Source organism: Chaetura pelagica, unplaced genomic scaffold (genome assembly GCF_000747805.2).
Source record: "Chaetura pelagica isolate M959 unplaced genomic scaffold, ChaPel_1.0 scaffold531, whole genome shotgun sequence".
Classification (NCBI taxonomy): domain Eukaryota; kingdom Metazoa; phylum Chordata; class Aves; order Apodiformes; family Apodidae; genus Chaetura; species Chaetura pelagica.
Genome location: NW_009952362.1, coordinates 4,515,213 through 4,537,806, shown reverse-complemented (window position 1 = coordinate 4,537,806; position 22,594 = coordinate 4,515,213). Strand labels below are relative to the sequence as shown.

At 38.0% G+C, this 22,594-nt stretch overlaps 1 protein-coding gene across 1 annotated transcript in view; it reads left to right on the top strand.

Moving 5' to 3' along the window:
* Positions 1–22,594, top strand: part of ABLIM1 (actin binding LIM protein 1) — a 128,339-nt gene that overhangs the window by 36,286 nt on the left and 69,459 nt on the right. The window contains exons 3-4 of the mRNA XM_010007943.1: positions 6,870–7,053; positions 9,589–9,698. Coding sequence (XP_010006245.1) covers positions 6,870–7,053; positions 9,589–9,698 — 294 coding nt within the window. The remainder of the gene's footprint in view (positions 1–6,869; positions 7,054–9,588; positions 9,699–22,594) is intronic.

Below are 22,594 nucleotides of genomic sequence, written 5' to 3'. Positions count from 1 at the left end.
GGTTTTGCTGTTCCTGAGAAGTTAACAGAGGTTAAAATTTATCCTATGTCAGGAAATGGGATGTGAACTCAGACATTCAGGTAGCTTGATATGAAAGTAAGCCTCAGCTGCAGCTGTGAAAGGAACTGCCATTTCTGTATTTGAATATCAGCTGCTTTGTCTTGAAGCCTTTTCTTTGTCTTGCAGTGATTCCTGTCAGGTTCAGGTAAGGGGGTAAGGGCTTGGGAAGTTTGTTGGAAGATAGGCTGGTTTCCTGCAAAATGATCCTATCACTCCCATAACCCATAAGCAACAGGGTTAATGTTTCATTAATGGCAATAACCTTCAGGATGACAATGGCCTGTTTCACGGGTACAAACAATTTTAAACTATATCCAATCTCTTGGCAGCAAAAGCCCCCAGTCATCTACAGCACTTGTGAAAACAGTCTCCATAAGAATTCCTGATAATTCCTTGCTCCCTGCTGAAGATGTGCCTTGGGTGAGGTGACTGGTCTTTGACAGTAGGGCTCATACTATACCTGTAGCTCTGCCTCACACTGTTTTCCTGTCATCTGATACTTTCCTGCCCTTTTCTTTGTTGTGAATAGCAGCACCCTATTTTATTTGGATATTTTTTTCCAAATTATTTGTTCTATTTTAATATAAAACACTGAATTGTTAATTTTTTGCTTTAGATGTTGACAGGAAAAAAATCCCAAGCAGTTTCATCCCATTCTAAAGTGGATCCTTGATTTGTTCTCGGGGTTTTAATGCTACTAACGGAAACTGGTTGATACTGATCTTAGTTTAGTTGGGCCTGAGGTCTCTTTCAGTGATCAAACATTTGACAGGAAATGAAATTAATTGCACTGTTTGGCTGATGTTGATGAGTGCTGACATATGCCATGTCAGATTTTAATGACCTGCTACATCTCTTTGAAAACATAGGGTCAGCAAGATGCTTTGCATGTGCTTGATGTGTGGGGCAGAGCATCTTTACGAGACTATGACAAGTTGCTTGGATTTACATTCGATGTATCCTTAATTTACCTGGCTTGTTTCATAAGTCTATGAATGGGGTAGGTCATTTTGTTACTAATCCTTGGTTTGCTTATTTATAATCTTTTTGGAGACATCTCTCATCTAGACAGTTACAGCCAAGTTACCTCGGACTGAACTTTGACATTTTTTCACCAATTGCATTTTCTTCAAGGTTCATTTCTCACAGACCCGTGCATAACTTTGATCTTCACCTAGTGCTTAGTTTAATGTGAAAGGTGTTTTAAATGGTTGAATGATCATTGGCATTGTTTGCATCCTGGTGCACAAACCATAGATGTTTCAGTTGAGAAGCTGTCACATCACTGTATTATTTATGCCTGTTGCTTGCTGTTGAGATCAGGTACTAGCTGTTCTCTGTTAGATTTCTGGAAATACTTAAATATACGAAAGTCAGGTGCAGGCAGGAAAATTTCCCCTGTGCAGTATTGTTTGAATCTCCAGTGTTACTGAGAAAACCAAAGAAAGCTGACATAGTAGGGCTAAAGGCAGTGTCATGGTGTTGACTGGGGGGGTTGATGAGTTTAAAATTCTGAACTCATCTGAAACTCAGTCACCACTAGTGGTTTCAGCTGAGCAAATGCTTGCCTTAAATGCTTAGGGGTTTCATTCAAGGTCCCCATGAGAAGTGACAGTGGCACTGAGTAGTCATGCAGGCAGGATATTTAAAATGGAGGGTCAGGTTTTTTCAAGGGAAGAGACGGGACTGGCTGGAAGCTTAGAGGATGCTTCTCATACCTGAAGGGGAGAAATGCAGTTTCTTGCACAGGGATTAATTTAGCTGCTAAGCTCCAGCTGATGACTAGATAATTAAGCAGAATTTAAGATCACCTGTATTTGTTCCATGTATGTAAGGCTCTTTTGACTTCCCAGAGTTGTTTCTAAAGTCAATCTGTTGAAATGAGAAAAGACTCCAGAACCACTGGGAATGCTGGTCACAGTTCCAAACAGCTTGGATCAAAATGCATCACTTATCAGTGTATGGCAAAGAAAAACATCTCTAGTGACAATAGTGTGACAATTATCAGGATCTCTGTTACAGTTTTTGCAAAAAGCTGTATGAAATTTCTTAATGGTGCCTTGTAATTTTTCTGCAATGCTGGAGCTGCAACGTGGCTTCTGAGATATACCATTCTATGTGGTCTTCTGATGACACTTGGATGTACACTTGTTCTTTAAATGAATTAAGGAACTGGAGGTCATGTCATCAATAACAGTGTTGATAAGAGGAATAAAACAAATGCAGAGAAAGACTTAGTTCATTTGAAATCTGGAAACTTTAAACTTTAATAAGAAAATGAACCTTGCTTTCATCAATACAGGATTTGTTAAGGTCTCTGTTAGGCAAAAAAAACCACCCAGATTTTTCCTGGGTATTTGTTTAGATGTAGATAATAAACTGAAATACTGCCAAATTCCTTTCTACCTTTAAACAAGAAATCCATTATGTCCTAAGAAATAAATGTTGTATGAATATTTTCCTGCTTAAGAACAGCACCATTATTCTATGAAGCTTAGAAATACGAGAAAGAAATGAAACCCCAACAGGAAATTGAATTTGCACCTTATTTAATACATGGTGAAAAAGCAGATCATTAGACTTTTCTTAATGAATAGCATTCACTTGTGCAAACTGAGAGCCTACACTCATAGAGTCTGCTTGTGTGGTTTTGTTTCTTCAGTGTTGGAAGAATTCTTACTTAACATCACCATGCAGTTATTTTAACTAAAGACCTGGTTTTTCAGCTCTGCCTGACAATAACCCTATGGAAATCCTATAGAATGCTCAGTAGGATCAAATCCTACTTCCATTCACTTTGAAACCATCTGATTTCTTAATTTTTATCACGTCAGTTAAAGTTGGGAAATTACTTAGTTTAAGAATAATCCCAGTCCCTTGGAGATCACAGGATTGCTCTTGAGCAGCTATGTTTTGTCATAATAACCCAGGCTGGCTTTGAGAGCTGACAGTAGCCCTGACGGTGCCTCCAATCTTTTTGTGCTCCGAGGTTGCAACATTGTAGCTCCAGAGAGTAGTTCAAGAGACTAAAATCTTGTAAATCTGTTCTCTCCATACAGTGCAAGGCAGGACTGTATTCTGGGTTATTCTGTTCATGAAGATAGGCAGGATCATCTGCTGAGCATATGAAATCTGTTGATATACATACTTTGTTGATATACATACTCTGAGAAAAAGACTGAGATACCCCAAGGTTTTCTTTTTTTTTAATTTAAAGAAAAATGCAGGCTTTTTTAAAAAAAACTTTTTTTTTTTTTTTTTGGTCTCTATGCTTGTAGTATCTCAGGGAATAGAATGCTCCCCAGTGTCTCCTGTTTCAGAAGGGAACTTCTGGTCATGCAAAACAGAATTTATTCCATGCTATCAAGCAAGAAGGGTCTTGGGAAATTACTGCTTTCCTATAGAACTATTTCCATGTGATGGATGTTTACAGAACACTTTTCACTTTTGCCTTTTCAAGCATAGTTTCTGCATCACTATTGACTCTGGCTCCACTAATTAGTTCTTTCCAAATTGTTTTTCCCATCAGCAAAAGAAAACCAAAATAACGTAATTTTACTTATTAATTATATTTTTTTCCCTTTTTTCTTTGACATATTTGTATCAGAGCAATTGTCTAGATCACAGTATTGGGATTTGTTCTATGTATGGAGAGATCACAGCTGGTTGCTCTTCATTGCTTCTGCTGTTTGTAGCATGAACAACACTGGGCAGATGGTCTTTGTTTATAATAAGAGCAATCACAACTGGTCCATCTTTTTCTGTGGTATTTCTCCAATGGCCATGAAAATGTGTGCTAAAGCAGTATGTTTCAGATTGAGGGGATTTGTTGTCAGAAGCATGACTTCTGCACAGTTGCAAAAAGAAAAGAAAAGAAAAAAGATGCTTAAATCCCTTCCAGTTTTTACGCCACATTGTTCACCAAGTGTGGGTAGAGTCATGTTCATCCTTTCTGATTTGATCTCTGACTCAAAGTGAAAGCAGCCTGCTGGAACAGCATTTTTGCAACCATGGATGTTGACAGTTGGGGTGACCCTTGTTTCGCCCATGTAGCTTAAAGCTGTGATTAGTGATGGGAACATGTACTAAATTGTCTGCAAAATTTCATTGTAATGTGAGATTGCCAGGACTGGTCTTTAATTCTTGCAGATTGGTCTGTGCTTCCTGCTGTGAGTATGACAAAGATGATGAGTCTGCTGGTGGTTCACATCATGAGCAGTTCTGCCAGTGTCTGAATTCATGACTTGGCAGTATGAAAGAACTTAACTCAGTCTGAGTTATTGACAAAAAGAATAAGAGATTGGGTGGAAAGCAGACTTCATACAGAAAAGGACAAGAAAGGGAGCTTCTTTATAATAATAGTAATCTGTATGATATAGACTTCTGAGAGCTTTCAGCTTGAAGCTGAAATATATATAGTTTTGGATAGTAAAGCTACAAGCTAAATTACAAAGTGAAGTAGATTAGGAAGAAACTTCTGCATAGACATGAGTACTCCACAGTTCTTTATGAAACTTAGCAGCTTCTGAAACATCTAGTATTGGCCATGCCATGGCAGTACTCCAGTTCATAGAATTTATAGAATCGGTAAGGTTGGAAGAGACTTCAAGATTATTGAGTCCAACCATAATCCAACTACCACAACCACTAAACTATCTCCTGAAGTGCCACATCTAAAAGCTTCTCTAACACCTCCAAAGATAGTGACTCCATCACCTCCCTGAGCAGCCCATTCCAAGGCCTCACCACTCTTTCAGTAAAGAACCTTCTCTTTTTCAGACCAAATAAACCCAGTTTCCTCAGCCTCTCCTTGTACAACAAGCCCTCTGAACCAGTCACCAGCCTTGTTGCTCTTCTCTGGACATGCTCCAGGACCTCAATGTCTTTCTTATACTGTGTTGCCCAGAATTGAACACAGTACTCAAGCTGTGGCCCCACCAGTGCCAAGTACAGGGGCATGATTACTTCCCTACTCCTGCTGGAAGCACTGTCTTCTTGGTCACCTGGGCACACTGCTCCTACCACAAGATCTAACAGAACCACAGGATCTAATAGTCTGAATACTGAAGTAACCCCTAATAACTTTTAAGCATTAAAGTAGTACTCTCTGTTACTCCATGGTTTAATTGTAAGGATCCACCACAGGTTGGTTAGAGAAGCAAATCTATTTTACAAAAGCTTAGGTTTTGTCTCTGGACCTCCAGTTGAAAATGCCTGGCTGGTCCCCAACTCAGGAAGAGTCTAAGATGAAGTGGTGATGTGGTGGAGAGGTAACAGTATTTTCTGCCTAATGGTTGCATGCTACTTTACTGTTAGTCTGAAAATAATATTCTAAACAAAATGGAGATAAGTAGAAAAGAAATGTAAGAATGAAAGAGCTTTTGTTTGTTTGTTTGTTTTCTGCAGGTGTACCTGAAAACCAGCTTAGAGCATTTTACAGCATTATAATAGAACTTCAACAGTAGTTCTCTGCAATTCACCAAAGTCTCTGATAAGAATTTTGGCTGCTTGTGAATTTAATGCCACCATGAAATGTAGTTTGTCTGCACATGAAATATTAACACTGTTCTATGTAGAAATGGGAAATTGGAAGAATGCTAGCACTGATACTGCTTCAATTCTCGGTTAGGTTTTAGTGCATTCTGTTTGTCATTGTTCTATTAATTATTGTCACAGTAACACTCATTAGACCTCTGAGCCTTGGCAACAAGCAAGAACTGAGCATTTGCAATACATGCCCTAAACACCTTGTGATTTTAATTTTCAAGACAAAGAGCTAGTAAGATATTAGCACATAATAACAGAGATAGAATGAATATTGTATACAACATTGTGCTTGGAATTTGTGGCAGAGAGATAAATTGAACCTAGGTCCCCTGGAAAACAGTGTGTATTCCATATTTTGATTTTTCAAGGACTCTGTAACTGCAGAGACATAGAATGCTGCCTATTTATTTTCCCTTAATAATCAGAATTTCTAATATTTGATATTTCTGATATTTGATCTGCTTGTACTTGAATGTTATTAAGAGAGATGAGAGTAAGAATTAAGCTAGCAGACTAGACCACTGTGAAGAGAACTTGTTCTTACTGAATTACACAGATACAGCAATATACAGAGGAGGAGTGGCTGAAACCAAAATGCCTGGGAGCAGTCATATAATTTCGTTTAAAAATTAATCTAGGAGCTCCTATTTATGCTTTCTCACTGCAGTGAATAAAGAGGACTTTTTAAAGCTAGCATGAAGCAAGTAGCATTTTTGGTGCTGCTGTGGGATATGAAATAGGTTCAAGTCCTTTGTTCAACCATACAAGATTTCTAAAATATTCATTGTTTCCAAAAGATTCAGCGGCTTGCCTTGAAAGCTTTTTAAAATAAAAAGACACAGTTGCAGGCAAAATGTATGCTAGTGTATAAAATAGTAAAATCTGTCCTATTTATGGATTCATTTCTTCTGCTCACCTCCAGTGCCAGAAATTAAAGCAAGATTTCATGGGTACAAATAACTCTGATAACATGATTAACTGGATGATTGGAGGCAACTGACTTCTTGGGGAGGACCAAGCATGTGAAAGTTATGATTATGTCTATTCCTTCAAGGAAAGTTTTCATTACAAGCTCTCTTGCACCAAAGAACACCAACCATCTCCTGGGATGTTAAGGCACATAGTGACAGGAGGAGAAAGAAAAAATCTGATCTAAGGAAGCAAGACCACTAGGGTCATCTCATTTATTGGCAGCATAGACTATTGCAGACATCCTCAGTAGGTACATTTTTCCGATCTCTGTTTTGTTTTTTTTCTTCCAGTGTGTGGCTGTGACTTAGCACAAGGGGGCTTTTTCATTAAGAATGGGGAGTATCTTTGCACCCTGGATTACCAGCGCATGTACGGCACCCGCTGCAACGGCTGTGGGGAGTTCGTGGAAGGTGAAGTAGTCACAGCTCTGGGAAAAACTTACCATCCAAGCTGCTTTGCCTGTACTGTTTGCAGGTAAGTCATTCCTTCCAACAAACATGGTCTGAACCCAGCACAAGAAAAATGTGGAGAAAACTATCATCTTGAGAAGTCTCAAGGCATATTTCTCTTTGGGAAGCATTTGGTTTAAAAGATTTGCTGTAAGTCTGATTTCAAGAGTCCTCAAAACACCATGCATTAACTTGGAGGACACAGCTTATCTGTTACCCAGAGTTCCCTGTTCTGAAAGTTACTCTCACATATAAAAGAATTAAATATCAGGCTTACGTGTTGAGATAATGAATGCGGGTTCAGTTGAGTTCAAATGATCAGCCCAGCTTGATAAGAGAAATGAGGTAAAGGAAAAATCTGGATGCTACAGTAGAGAAATCATTTGAGCTATAAGAACAGTTTAACAGTTGAAAGCATATTGGAGAATCATTTTCACACCATATAAGAACAAATGGCTCTGGGACACCTGTGATCCTCCTCTTCTTCACAAATACTGTTTTATGTCCTCAGTGAGAGAACCAGTCTTCAGTCCTACAGTTCTAAAAACAAGTTAGCTAAGGCTGTGTGGGTGGGACCAAAGGTGGCATACTTAACTGTATTTTTGTTTAAACTTTCACCAAGATATCTATTTAGAATTTAGGAGGATACTGGGCGAATCTTCCACATGATCTTGTAGCCTTCTCATTTAAGCAGTTTTGGGCTTGAAAATCTCAGCTGAGCTTTACAACCTCAATCCCAAGTCCCTGTGCATAGTGTTCTCTATTAGCTGACTCTAGGCACTGAGGCTATGCTAGAATTTAGGCTTAGCATCCACCTTATTGCAATGGTAGCCAGTATAGTATTTTGGATAAATTAGGGGAAGTAAAGTTTCTGTATATTTTTACAGTAGTACAATGAACTTCTAGACATAAAGTGAAAGTGAAGTGACATTATGGTGCCATCATGATTCTACAGAAAGCCAACTGCTTTATGTGCATACTTACTATTTACAAAGATGGGATTAAAATAGACATCAGGTCATTCATTTCTGCAGTTCTGAGCCCTGAAAGTAGAACAGAACTTTTCATAAATAAGTTCCAGTGTAATGTCTGAGGGGCACATAGGCAGCATCAGATAGAGTTGTACGTAGGTTTCATGGAGCAGGAGGACCCAAAAGAGAGACCCTGTTCCTTTATAGTCTTGGAGAAAAACAGGATAGTGGGTTTCTCCAGAAGCTAGAATCTGACAACAGTCAGTTATCTGAAGCTTGGTGCAAGAGGGCGACATGAACAAGAAGGCAAGAATCTCCATTATGAGATAGTACCTTGTTGGAGATCTCATCATATGATGCATCTGGGTATTAGTGTGGCAGACTTGCCAGGTGCTCCTCTAATCTTTCACGGCTATCTCTGAGTAGTTTCAGTACTCCATCCTGCAGCCTGTACATTCCTCAAGACCTTTTCTATGGAAAGTACTTTGATTTACTGCATGTAAGTAATCGTATGATATGTATGCTTCAGATTTATTTCCCAAGAATAATATAGAAATAGATGAGACAGTATGAAACATGACATCAATTATCTGTAGTTGACTTACATCAGCCTTTTTTTGTTGAATGAAAAAAGATGAGTTGTTGAAATAGATTAATCCAATGCAGTATTGCTGCTCATTTAGGAATGGCAGTGGAAGGGAAACTAGAGTAATTCCTTAAATGCTCTCTGCAAACCAGGGGATGCTCATTCGTGAAAGATGCTTTTGAAGTGAGGTGGGCTGTAGGGGAGTCTGTACTCAATGGCTAAAGCTGCTTGTTGAAGGTTTGGAGTTACTGAACCTTCTCATTTTGATGACATCTTCATACTCTCTTTTATACAACAGATAAGAATTAACAGCCTTGTCAACGTCTGCCTGACAATGCATTTTTAACATTTTTTTAGATTCAGCAAATTATCTTAAACTTCCATAGTGCATCCAGCCTTTACCTTTCTCCTCACACCATCTGCACACAGGCTGGAATTGCAGTGGTGATTATGTAATGTAGATACCTATTTAAAAGCTCTAGGAAAAGGAATGTGGATAACATTTCAATTTTTTGCAAGGTGCTACATCCGCTGTAATACAGTAATGTATTTCATTGCTGAATACAGATGAAATTAGTGTATTTATTAATAACTAGCTCCATATTCCTTTACTTAGACCCAAGATGAGTTCTAATTCTTCCTTTGAGATTCCTCCTCTTCTGTACCATTTATTACCCACAACATCACCCTGAGGCTGTCATAAATGTAGCTGTTATGTCTAAGTGGGTTTCACTGTCCTCTTCTCTCTTAGATAAAGTACATTTGATAACTTTTAAAAACCAAAATACAAGGCAAGTTCTAACCTCTGCTCTCCTTGCATTCATGGACTGGATTTCTTCCAATGCCTGGCTTTGCCAAGGCCACATTGCAGAAAATATTTGGCCTGAGTTTCTGAAAAATATTGATTGTGCTGGAGAAAGGCAGCAAAATCAAGGCATAGGGAACAGAGGAAAATTTCTGGCATAACCTTTGCTAAACTGCATTTTTCTCTTTAACTCTCCAGGCGTCCATTTCCACCAGGCGATCGAGTTACCTTTAATGGCAGGGACTGTCTCTGTCAGATGTGTGCTCAGCCCATGTCTCCTGGTCCAAAAGAATTGTCTGCCTCAAGCAGTAAGTATGCCATCTTCTTTCTGAAGCCTTTCACTTTCCCAGGCTGATAAACATTTGATTGAAATTAACTTAATGCCATCTTTTGTTTTTTTACAATTTTTTTCTTCATTTCTAGAAATCTGAACTGTCTTTGGGAACCATCTTTTTTTTCCCTCTTTCTTGGTGTGTGTTTTTTTGGTTTTTTTCCTTCATTAAATCTTTTGGGTACTACAGGTGGGAAGACACACATTTAAATATGAACAAAATGCTTTTCCCCAATGACTGAATCTTTTAAAAGGCTGATTTTTCTTTTATAGGCACTGGAAAAATATCTAGTTGATGAAACCTGAGGTTTCCAAGTTGATAGATTACATTTTTTTTTCATGTTTAATTGCACAGGTTTAAGTATTGAAAAGAGGAAAAAGTCAGAGGAAATTAATTTTGTTCTACTATTTAACACTTAAATTATCCTTTAAAAGGAGTATCATTAGGATTATACTTCCAGTAGGCTGATACCACAATGATACTGTGATCAGATCATCAAGGAACCATTATAAAAAAAAAAGATAAAAAGGAAGTTAAGGGGAAAGAGAGAGAGAATGATGGCAGTTTGGGAGGGAAATTAACTTGGTTTGCTGTTGGGTTTTAATGCCTTCCTAAGATAATTCTTAAGTTACTGGTATTAATCTCTGCCTCTGGTAGTTAATTTTTTAAATCTTTGGGGATTTCTGATTCTTTCTCTGCCTGCTGGATTGTACTCAGCATTCTAATCTTGGTAATGATTTACCATGTATAGTTTTACAATTCAAAATGGCTACAGAAATCCTTGTGACACTAGGTAGTTTTCCACTGATGTTGGTTTCCTTCAGGGAGATACTGTGTATTTGGTGCTGGTACTTGGCTTTGAGATCCTAGGATTATAAAGTGCAATGTAAAGGCAAAGTTGGATAATGTTTGTGTTGAGTGGATGAGTCAAGTGAATCTCAGAACAATGTAATCAGACACTCAGCAAAATGGAAAATGAGAAAGTTTCTTTGTTATCATGCCTTTCTGTCTGTTAAGTGATACTTTTCTGCTATAACTGTAGATTTGGAGCTGGAAATGCACAGGCTTAATCAGTTAAGGAAGAATTTAGGAACCTGAAAAAAAGCTTTACAAACCAACACAGAAATGTTATGAGATACTTCAGGCACCCAGAGAATCCTTCTGAGAAAAAGAAATAATGTGGAAATTGTACTTGAATCACTGATATTTAGGAGGCATAATTGACAAAGAGCTGCAAGGCACAGGGATCTTGGGACAGTACCGATGATGTTTTTCTAAGTGTCACAGCACTGGGTCCCAGATGACTGGTGTTCAGTGACAGCAGGATCTGAATCATGCTACATCAGGTTCTCCAAAAGTGGTGTGCTTGTCCAGCCGTGCAGCTGCTTCCTGGGTGTGTGACTCCAGGTACCAAAATGGCCCCTGGCAAGTGATAGGCTAAAGTTATCTGATAGTGAACAAGTAGCAAGAGTTGGAGGCACTTCCTGATAGTCGCAGTCTCTGACTGAGATGCTTCTTGGGTTCCGTGCTAAAGTGGAAGGTGGCAAGGATCATAAAACAACCTTTCCTGCTACTTGTGATGAGCTTGTTTTGTTTTTTTTTAAATCAGAATTAGGTCCTGCTGGGCAAACTGCTTTACCAAAACACACAGGAAGAGACCTTCTGCTGGTAACAGTTTAGAGTGCACTGCTTCAAAATCTGCGAGTGTCAGCCACCGCGCACTTTTCCTTCTACGGAGAAAAGCTTGTAGGAAGGTATAGTGTAGCATGTCTGATCATTTTAGAATGAAAATCTCCAAAACAGAAAAATAAGTGAGACCAGCCTGTGTTTAGAAGTTCGGAAAAACTAAATTAAAAGAACACGAATGAAATTTCTATCTTCAAAGATATGCCAGCTGCTACTTTAGCTTTGTGCAAAAGTTGGTTTAGATACAGAGAATTCTTCCTTGCTGGAACCAAAGAGTAAATTTTAATTAGTGTAAGCTCTTTGGGATTGCTTTTATATCTCTCCTGCTGGTCAGATTGGACACATAATTTTTTAGTAATGCTTTGCTCTTTTTTGAAGGGATGGGTTTTTTTAATGCAAGTTCTTATATAAAGAGAGTCTTATTCACACTATGCATGTATTTTATATCCTGTATTGTTGTTGGTTTCCCCTGATTATTTCCAAATAGATTGCTTGAGGAGGCTTTCTTTAAAACAAAGTTGCAAGTGAGAAAATTGAATAGATTGAGAATATATCAGACTTTATTGGTTTATGTAATGTGCAAGGAAGCCTTCCATCCACTAGAATGTCTGCATTAATGTTGACATGCTGTTTTCTGATGTCTTACTTCACATAAATGAAAGGCAGGAAAATGACAGCTTTTCTTGGGTGATTCCAAGGAAAATCAAATTGCTCTAAATACAGGAGTTAACATATTGAATAACATGAATCTGAATCTTGTTACCATCTTTTGTGGTGCACACCAGTGAAACAGAAGAAAAAATACTGAATGATTAATTATCCTTTTATTATTTGGGTCCGTGGTACTTATTTATGTTATTTACATTAATAATACATTTCTTTCACTGCATATGTATTGCCTGGAACAAAGCTAAATTATTGAGTAACCATTTCAGTGACTTTTTTTTTAATTCTGATTTTCTAAGACAGTCTTTTTCAGTATACAGATGCTAGAGGGTAATCAATCATAATGCTAGGTGCACACAATACACTACCTTTGGGGTTTCCATTCATTCAACAGGAAATCTAACACCAAATACCTGTAACATAGTTTGGAGGCAAGTGAAATAGGTGGTGCTCATTTTTATTATTGTTTTATATCATATGATAGCTTGATAAATGAGATCTGATCTGTAAAACAAAATGTCTGGGACAGATGTAGAGCAGCACAGAAACAGTGGGCAAGCATACAACACTGATCAGAAGTGTGATGCTGATGGCTTGGAAAGTTCCGTGTTTTCAAGATTCTGCCAAAGCCAGGAAGTTGTTTTCCATGGGGTCTGATAAAGGAGTATTGTAAATAATGTATCCTGGTAATGACTATTTATGTTTTAAGCAGTGTCCAGGTTTTGCATGCAATCTCATTATTCCCTGGTTTGTACTATCTTAAGCTTTTCTTACTTGCCATTGTGTTCTAGCTACAAGCTATTACACCTGTGCTTGTTATAGTTCATAACATCTTCCCAGAGAAGCAGTTGTGCAGGCATCTATTAATTCTAAATCTTAGGCAAGGCTGCACCTCAAGTGCTTGGCTATATGGTGATGAGTGCCCTGCTTCCCCTGCTCATTTTACATTCCTTTAACTAAGAACTCTCCTATTGTATCTCTGTTCCTTATATGGCAGCCTCATTTCCCTGTCGCTTAGGATTTTGTATCGCATGTTCAGTGGACTGGTCTTGAAGGCCACCTTTAAAAATCTGCACATTATTTTATTTTCCTAATTTTATGCTGTAATTTAGAATCAAAAAGAGTCATATCCAAAGTCAAGCTTTTGATTTTGTTGCTGATGGTTTTTTTGTTGTATAAATATTCATGATTCATTGTTTCCACATTGTCAGAGTTTATCCAGTGGTTACTTCCCTTGGACCTGGGAATTCTGAGTATAGCTTTCTGGGTTTTTTTTATATAAGTTTTATGCATCAGGATAGGTACTTACATTTCAAGGGTAGAAAAATAACACAATTCTTCCTTAGTAGTATGTTGTGATTATAAGGAAATTGAAGATGGTATGGTGCATAGATGATGCTGTCCAAAGTACTGTGCTGCTGCCTCTGTCTTACCTATTGATGCCAAAGTAATAAAACTTAGACAATTTGTGTGGTTTTACCTTGTGTAAGGACAAGTTTGAAAATGTAAATCCTGCCTAAATCCTTGTTCTTCGTCCATGTTAGGATTGGAGAGAGTAATATAAGCCTTGTGACACATCTTTCTCGCTACCAGCATCTCAGGCTATTTCATTCCCCTGCTTGCCAAATGAGTAGTGACTGAGGGTATGTACTCTCTGGATTTTTATTCCCATTACTGTGGCAGCTGATAAGTGAAATGATGTGAACATTGGAACATAAAAATCACTAGTTCAGTCAGACCTTCATTTTTAGAAAGTACCACGGTGGTTGCATTTCTTCTTGAATGCACAAGAGGTATTGTAGAATCACAGAATGTTTTGGGTTGGAAGGGACTTCTGGAGATCCTCAAGTTCAACCCCCCTGCCAGAGCAGGACCACCTAGGACAGGTCACACAAAAATGCATCCAGACAGGTCTTGAAAGTATCCAGAGAAGGAGACTCCACAACCTCTCTGGGCAGCCTGTTCCAGTGCTCTGAAATTCCAATAGAGATGTTTTTCCTCATGTTGAGGTGGAGTTTTCTTGAGTTTCCTGGAGTTTGCGTTCGTTGCCCCTTGCCCTATCACAGGGCACAACTGACAAGAAATCGGCCCCTCTGTCTTGACACCCACCCTTCAGATATTTATGTATATTAATAAGATAATATAATTTATTTCTATACGTTAATAACTACAGCTGAGAGCAGAGCATCTGTAGCGCAAGTCCCATGCGCAGGGTAGGCACATGAGGTGCCAACAGTCCGTGCCAGTGGAGCTCTGACCAGCAGTTGCCTGGCTCAGAGATCATCTTTGAAATTCTGAAGAGACAGTGTGTCTTTGGACACAGTTTAATACATTTCCCTCTTCTCCAAACAGAGATTTAATTTTTTTCCTTACGCATTCCTCTTCACTGTTTCTATGATAGAGCACTTCAGTAATAAGAATGTTATTTCCCTCCCTGAGATGGACCCCTTTCTCTATTGGTTTCTTTTCTGGGTGCTGTTAAGGAAGTTTTAGTTATTTCTGATTACCCTTTTGCTGAAAGATTGGACCACCTTAGTGAAGTGCATGAACTAATTAAGAAATTGCATTTCAAATAGGAAGTGGGATTTCAACTCCCTGTCCAAAAGAACTGGAAGCGTTACAATCACCTAGAAAGATTTTTCATTGAAAAATTAGTCTTCTTAATTTAAAAGGATGGGGGAGACTTCCACAGTTTCCTCTTTTTTTTTGTGAAATTGATACTTGTGTCCCACGTATGCCAATATATTCAGAGATTAGAGTGTTTGAAAAGAACCACAGGGAACATGTGTTGACTCCCCTTTATTTGCAACAGCCTCTCCTGTGAGTTAAGAGCATTACAGCACAGGCAAGACGTGGACCAGAATTTTCAAAATGGCCAGTTTTAAGAGTGCATAAATAATCCTTGGTGCAGCTGTTCCATGACCAGCTGGCATCCACGTGGAGATTTCACAATTATTTGTCCTTGTCTGTTTTGCACATTATGTTCTGGTTCAAAGAATCCAAGTTCTCTGGGACAAATGCTTTCATGCCTCTCAGTACAGAGTCTAACAGAGTCGGATCCTGACTCAAAACTGGTGATCTTAGCTTTGTTGTGATATAAATAATAAGCTTAATGCTTAATGAATATGTGGGAGAAAGATATCTTTGTTAATAATTCAATAGCCTTATCTCTTCAAATAAAATGTAGTAAAGCTCCCAGTGAATATCTGAAACTTCCAACAAGCTTTCTGGCAGTGCTGAAGTAGAGCAGAGCCAACTTACCTGTTGAAGAAAAATGTGGGCAGAATAAAATAGGAATGATTTTACACATCAGTGCCCAAAAAGTGGAGGGAAAATGAGGCTATTTTTGAAAGAACAAAGCATGAGAATGGAGAAGCAGCAAATTTTCTTTGCAGTTGTCCTTTAAAGACTCCCTAATCCGTAATGCAGTTTTCTATTTGCGACATAACTGTCCTTTCATTAGACAGAGAGCTAAGTGATTGTTAGCAGTGTTCAGAAATACTGTCTGAACAGATCTATAGGCATCACAAAATTCTCCACTAGAAGTCAGTTGAGTGGATAAAATGGATGTAAAATTCCTTTTCATCAAAGTTCTTGAGAAAAGTCTGCAGCTAAGAGTTGTAAGTGCTTAAGCCACATTTGGCTCAGTTTTCATTATTTTGTTCTTTATCCTTCTTTCCTGAGCTGTCTGAAAACATCAAGTCCACAGAGAAGACTTAAAAAGGGAAGGAGAAGAGTTGGCTGGCTATTTGTAAGCAAGCTATCTACAATGATTTTTGGCTGTAAAGGGTATTAAGTAACATCCAACACATGATTTTGAGCTGATGCTTAGGGAATACCCTATGATTTCATCCTGTGTGTCAAAACTCCGTAGTAAGTGTAGGTATTGTACAGATACTTGGCACGAATGTGGGTAGGCCTTAGTGTAAGACAATGAGCACATTGTTGCCTTGTGGGATACACACTCACAATATCCATAAACAGTGAATGCACTGGGAAGATTAGATGGGCTAAAAAATTTTAGTTTGAACACGCATTTTAATTTTTTTAAAAATAATCTATATAATTTTGAACCTTAAGGGTTTCATATTTTTTGTGTGCCAGATTTTCTTGTTTCAGAATTCCTTGTTCATCTGGTAAAGATACAGAAACACTCACATATTTCTGTGACATTTAAACCTGGATACCCATGTTTAGGTACTGGAGACTTTGGGACTTGACAGAAGGGGCTCATGTGGTCCTGTCTCTCATTTTGATTTACTGTAGAATCAAAACAAATCACAGACATCATTGCTGATTGATTTCAAACACTGTGATTTAAATCACTGATTTTAATAATGATTTACCGAACAACCCATGAAACCTTAATTAGAATAATTGATTGTATCCTGGTTTTACATTTAGATTTTAAATTATAAAATGCTAATTGATAAGCATGAGGTTGTTCCTTATCTATACAGATTTATTTAAACTAATACAGCTTTGCATAAACTCATCATATTCTGTAACATCTATATTTTTTCCCCAGTGGCTATTTTTGTGCATAATTTATGTCAAGGTCTATTTGAAAGGAAACAGAAATTCCATTAGAATCGGTAAAATACCATTATGCTTTTTTTTTCATTTCTGAAACACCTGAAGTCTGCTAGACACATTAAGAAAACAAACACATTAAAAATTATTTTGTAACTGCTTATTTGTCAAGGATCTGTAGCTTATCCAACTGTTTCACTTTTCACTGGATCACTGTTTGGATTTTTAATTTTGATTTCATAAAAGAACTTAAAATTCTGATTTCAAATTAAGGCCTTGGTTTTAATGTATCAGTATTTAATTCTTCTTACTGTAATCTAAATTGGATTGTAACAACATTGCAAGGCAACTACATTTATGACTTAATGCACTGAGCATACAGTGGGTCTAAAATTTTCCCTGATTCCCTTTTCTAAGGAATAAAATAAACAAATCAGCATGCATGAAAATATAAAAACTTAGATGCAAATGATGAAAATCCAAGCACCGTTCCTTGCTGGCTAAAGCCATTAGATTATGTCTAAGAATACACATCTTTTCCCTTGATAAATTCTTCCAGTGCTGCTGGCCTTTTTTTGTGATTACTCCAACGAAATTTATTCTTTTGAAGAATGTTTGCAATCTTTTGAGGCATTTTCATAATTTGCTTTCTTGGATTAATTGTAGTCCTCTCTTATGTTTCATAACAATGGTTTGAATACTTGAGTAGCCTCCATTTACTCAGCTATTTCTTATTTTACAAGGATGGGTCTTTTCATTGCCGTTTTACAATACATTGCCTTAGATCCTCCTCTAGAAGTGTACAAAGCAGATACAGACTAACTTTCGTGAGACAGAGAAACAACTGTATTGAGGATATAGTTATGGCAATGCAGGTAGTGGCTGATTTATGAGTTTTCTATCAGAAAATGTTCCTTCAAAAAATTGTTTTTCATGAAGAAAACAGTCCAGTTTGCTCAATTCTTCTGTATACTTTTGTATTATATGTAAATTGGGCAGAAACAATTGTGAGTAGATTATGAGTGCACTAAGTAAGTATTGGTTCTTATTTGTTGAAGCATAACCCCATCTTGAACTAGGAATAAAAACATGTCCATCTCCATAGCTTTAACCTGAGAAGTACTAACCAAAAGGTAACCCTTAAGAAAGTTCTGAGGGAAGTGAAAGAATTGTAAATTGTAAGAATTTGTAAACAGTAAATGGGTGCTGCATGATGAGGCATCACTGGCTTGGAAAACACAACTATCAGAGGAGATCTCCAGAAATAAGAGTACCTGAGAAGTGTCATGATCAGCAACCTGCCAGGTAGTAAGTCAAGAATCAGAGATCAGTTTAAAAGATGAAAACTTTTGTTGGCTAGACCTAAGTTTGCTATGGGTTATGAGGGCATAAAAACCTTCCTAAATGTTGCTGTATATTCATTGCTATTGTTGGAGGCTCTACTCTGAGTTGCTTGTTTTCCAAGAGTAACAATTGAATATTAACCAAAATAGCCTGCAGATGAAGAGACACAGTGTGCCATCCATGAGCTGGGTATTAAACAGTGAAGCTTGTTTGCTAACTGAGCAATTCACTTGGGGCACTAGGAGTTGAAATTGGGAATTTTAATTCAGTTGGAACTATCTGAGTACTGAAGTGTGACAAAAGAAAGAACAGGGTAGAGATCAGCCTCAGCTTAGATATACCTGGCTGTGCTTTATCCTTTAGAGTAGTTTTACAAGTGGGAGTCTGGGGGTGCTAAGCTGGGGGGGAAGTCTTCATCTTCATCTTTCTTCTACAGGACAATTAAAAACCCTTCTCTTAGTTCACAGCACATCTGCCCTTTCTTCTTCCTCCTTCACACTTTGGTTTTCAGTTCAGGTGCCCGCATGAAAGAGAGGGTTGAAGAAGGGACTGAGGTTGATGTTAGGGGAAAAGGCTAACTTGGTGGGATGTTGCTTGCAAGAGTAAGAGGTGAAAAGGTCAATTGGTTTGGCCTCCTTTGGGAAGATGCAGAAAGGAGGGAAGTACCATTTCCTTTTCCTAATACAAATGCTTACATCAATACAGAGGGGAAAAATTAAAAACTCTTTTGATGAAATATAATGTTATATTAACAAACTAGAGCTGGGGGAGAGTATTCATCTTTCCAAATCACTTCAAATTTCATCAGATTTACAATACATTGCCTTAGATCCTCCTCTAGAAGTGTACAAAGCAGATACAGACTAACTTTCGTGAGACAGAGAAACAACTGTATTGAGGATATAGTTATGGCAATGCAGGTAGTGGCTGATTTATGAGTTTTCTATCAGAAAATGTTCCTTCAAAAAATTGTTTTTCATGAAGAAAACAGTCCAGTTTGCTCAATTCTTCTGTATACTTTTGTATTATATGTAAATTGGGCAGAAACAATTGTGAGTAGATTATGAGTGCACTAAGTAAGTATTGGTTCTTATTTGTTGAAGCATAACCCCATCTTGAACTAGGAATAAAAACATGTCCATCTCCATAGCTTTAACCTGAGAAGTACTAACCAAAAGGTAACCCTTAAGAAAGTTCTGAGGGAAGTGAAAGAATTGTAAATTGTAAGAATTTGTAAACAGTAAATGGGTGCTGCATGATGAGGCATCACTGGCTTGGAAAACACAACTATCAGAGGAGATCTCCAGAAATAAGAGTACCTGAGAAGTGTCATGATCAGCAACCTGCCAGGTAGTAAGTCAAGAATCAGAGATCAGTTTAAAAGATGAAAACTTTTGTTGGCTAGACCTAAGTTTGCTATGGGTTATGAGGGCATAAAAACCTTCCTAAATGTTGCTGTATATTCATTGCTATTGTTGGAGGCTCTACTCTGAGTTGCTTGTTTTCCAAGAGTAACAATTGAATATTAACCAAAATAGCCTGCAGATGAAGAGACACAGTGTGCCATCCATGAGCTGGGTATTAAACAGTGAAGCTTGTTTGCTAACTGAGCAATTCACTTGGGGCACTAGGAGTTGAAATTGGGAATTTTAATTCAGTTGGAACTATCTGAGTACTGAAGTGTGACAAAAGAAAGAACAGGGTAGAGATCAGCCTCAGCTTAGATATACCTGGCTGTGCTTTATCCTTTAGAGTAGTTTTACAAGTGGGAGTCTGGGGGTGCTAAGCTGGGGGGGGGGGAAGTCTTAATCTTCATCTTTCTTCTACCGGACAATTAAAAACCCTTCTCTTAGTTCACAGCACATCTGCCCTTTCTTCTTCCTCCTTCACACTTTGGTTTTCAGTTCAGGTGCCCGCATGAAAGAGAGGGTTGAAGAAGGGACTGAGGTTGATGTTAGGGGAAAAGGCTAACTTGGTGGGATGTTGCTTGCAAGAGTAAGAGGTGAAAAGGTCAATTGGTTTGGCCTCCTTTGGGAAGATGCAGAAAGGAGGGAAGTACCATTTCCTTTTCCTAATACAAATGCTTACATCAATACAGAGGGGAAAAATTAAAAACTCTTTTGATGAAATATAATGTTATATTAACAAACTAGAGCTGGGGGAGAGTATTCATCTTTCCAAATCACTTCAAATTTAATCAGATAGTGAAAGAGCTATTTACAGGAATGGTAGATCCAAGATATATATTGACTAGTTTCTTAAAAAGGTAAGTCAATGTTAGGCACTTGCAGATGGTTAACAGGGACCTGTGTTGCAAACACAGTGTCAGTTCATGCTATTATGATTTCATTCCATATTTAATCTACTGAAATAATTCTCTTTTCTTTATATATTTACTTCCAAAATATCAATTTTTTCCTAACTTGCCATTTATAATAAATTGTCAAAGCTACACTCCATTTCCCATGAGAAATGTATTTCCCTCCATTGTATGCACCCAGCCTCTTATTGTTAGATTTCAGAATTGCAAGGCTACCCACATGGGTTTGTTTTGCACTTAGCAAAAGGGCAATAGTGCATTCTGTTCCAACAAACGTTCCCTACCCTTGTGTTGGCAAAGAGGAAGGGTCTGGCAGCAGATTTCTTTGCAAAATTGAGTTACATATTCAGATCTAAATTCTGGACATAAAATTCCCAATGTTGTATGTCCTTCTCTGACTTAAACAATTCATCACTGCTCTGATGATCAAATTGTAATGGCTTAAACTTTAAAAGCATTTTTCATACTGTAAATAGAGTAAGTGAATTTGCATTTTTAGCTTTGACAGAAATATCCTGATGATCTGGAAAAGACTGCGTGGTACCATCAAAAGTTTTGATTTTAAAACAAGGTTTTAAAAGGCATTACCTGATCTGTATTTAAATGCTGACTGAGGGAAAAACTCAGGTTTTCCTAACTCTGTGAGAAGTGGTAATTGCACAACTGTGAAATTGCCACAGAAATGTTAGTGGGATTTAAGTCATTTTTCAAGGTGGATAAGTGTTATTTGCAATATGAGATTTCAGGACTTTGACTTCAGAAGTAATATCTGCCTTTTTCTTACCTTCAAGATCACTGTTCTTTGTATCTTGTTCTTCAGGTCCAGCTATGTCTACCAATGTATTTCTGTGTAAGTTCAATGAAAACCATCATCACCCCCCTCATTCTGCCCTGCTTTACTTATTCCAGGGCAAAAGCCTGCTGGGGCTGTCTTTATAGAATTAATTTATCTACGTTTTAAAGGGGATAGGGGAGTGGTGAGGGATGGGGGGAACAGTAACAGAAAGAGAGTAAAAAGAGTATTACTCCTGTGACTTGTAGGGGTTGTGGCAGCTTCAGACTTTACCTAGACATGTGCTACTAATGGCCTTCAAGATTGAAAGGAATTTTTGGTGACTTAATTATGCATCATTAATTCAGACTGCAATTAGCTCTGTTCATGGAGCTAACCCTGCACCCAGCAGAGTTGATATGCTCATGTAAAATTCTTGCATATGACTTTGCATAACCATGTCAATTAGGACTGAAGCAGGGAGAGATTAGTTACTTTTCATAAGTTATATGAAGTGACCAGAGAATGTCAGATAAAGATGTATTCGCTAATAAATTTTCAAAGTATTCCAAAGGGAAGTGGGCAGAGTCATACACAGTGTGCTTGGGGTTAATACAGCTGTATGAGCTGGGAGGCCTGTGCTGTGAGCAGAGCTCCCTGCTATTGGCTGAGAGAAGGGGAGGGAGGCAAGGGAAGAAAATCCATCGCTTAATTTAGGCAGTGACGAATGAGTTGCTGTGCAGTATGTTTCACTTCTGGATGTCTGGGGTGATGCAGACACTAAAAAGGGAAACAATTTTCTCATCACATCTTTACAAGCAAGGTGTCATGGGTGCAGCTCACCCTGGCCTACATCTTCTAGTGAGGCTGCTTAAGGTGCCTGGGGATTGGAGGTCTTAATCATATGTAATAGTGCTGTGCTGCTTTCCCTTGTCCCCCCAGTTTTCCATGCTTTTGGGCTGGCTGACTCCACATGACAACCCTTTTGTCCAGGTATTAGCATTTGCTTTTATATCTGAACACATCAAATATAACAACTTTCTGGGCTATTTTACTCCAGATCTGTATCTTAAATATCTTAAAATATATCTTCATGTCAAGCCAGCCTAGCCATAGTATGTGAAAGGCACAAAACAGGTATGTTTAAGTGTCTCTGGCAAATAATTCTGTAAAAAGCTTTTGCTAGGTTAAAATGGTGCTGTCAGCTAATCCTGTTATGAGAGAGAGTGAATTCAATTTTCATATGCTGTGTCTGAGCAAGTGAACACTGCTTGTAGAGGCTGCAGCTGCTGATGTCACAGGCAGCCCTGGGAGGCTTCACCATGATTTGGGTAACTATTTGTCCAGTGCTCTCAGATATATTTTTCTTTTTCCTTCTTAGGATGGATTTTGGGGTAATACATTATTTTTTTTGTATTCCTGGATAAACCTTGTTCTGATGGGATCCTTATTGAAGTCATACTGCAGTTTTTTTAAAAAAATTAAAAGCTGAGAAATAAATGTCATGAGAAATACAAAGCTGTCGTACAGCTGAAGATTCTGGGTATGGAC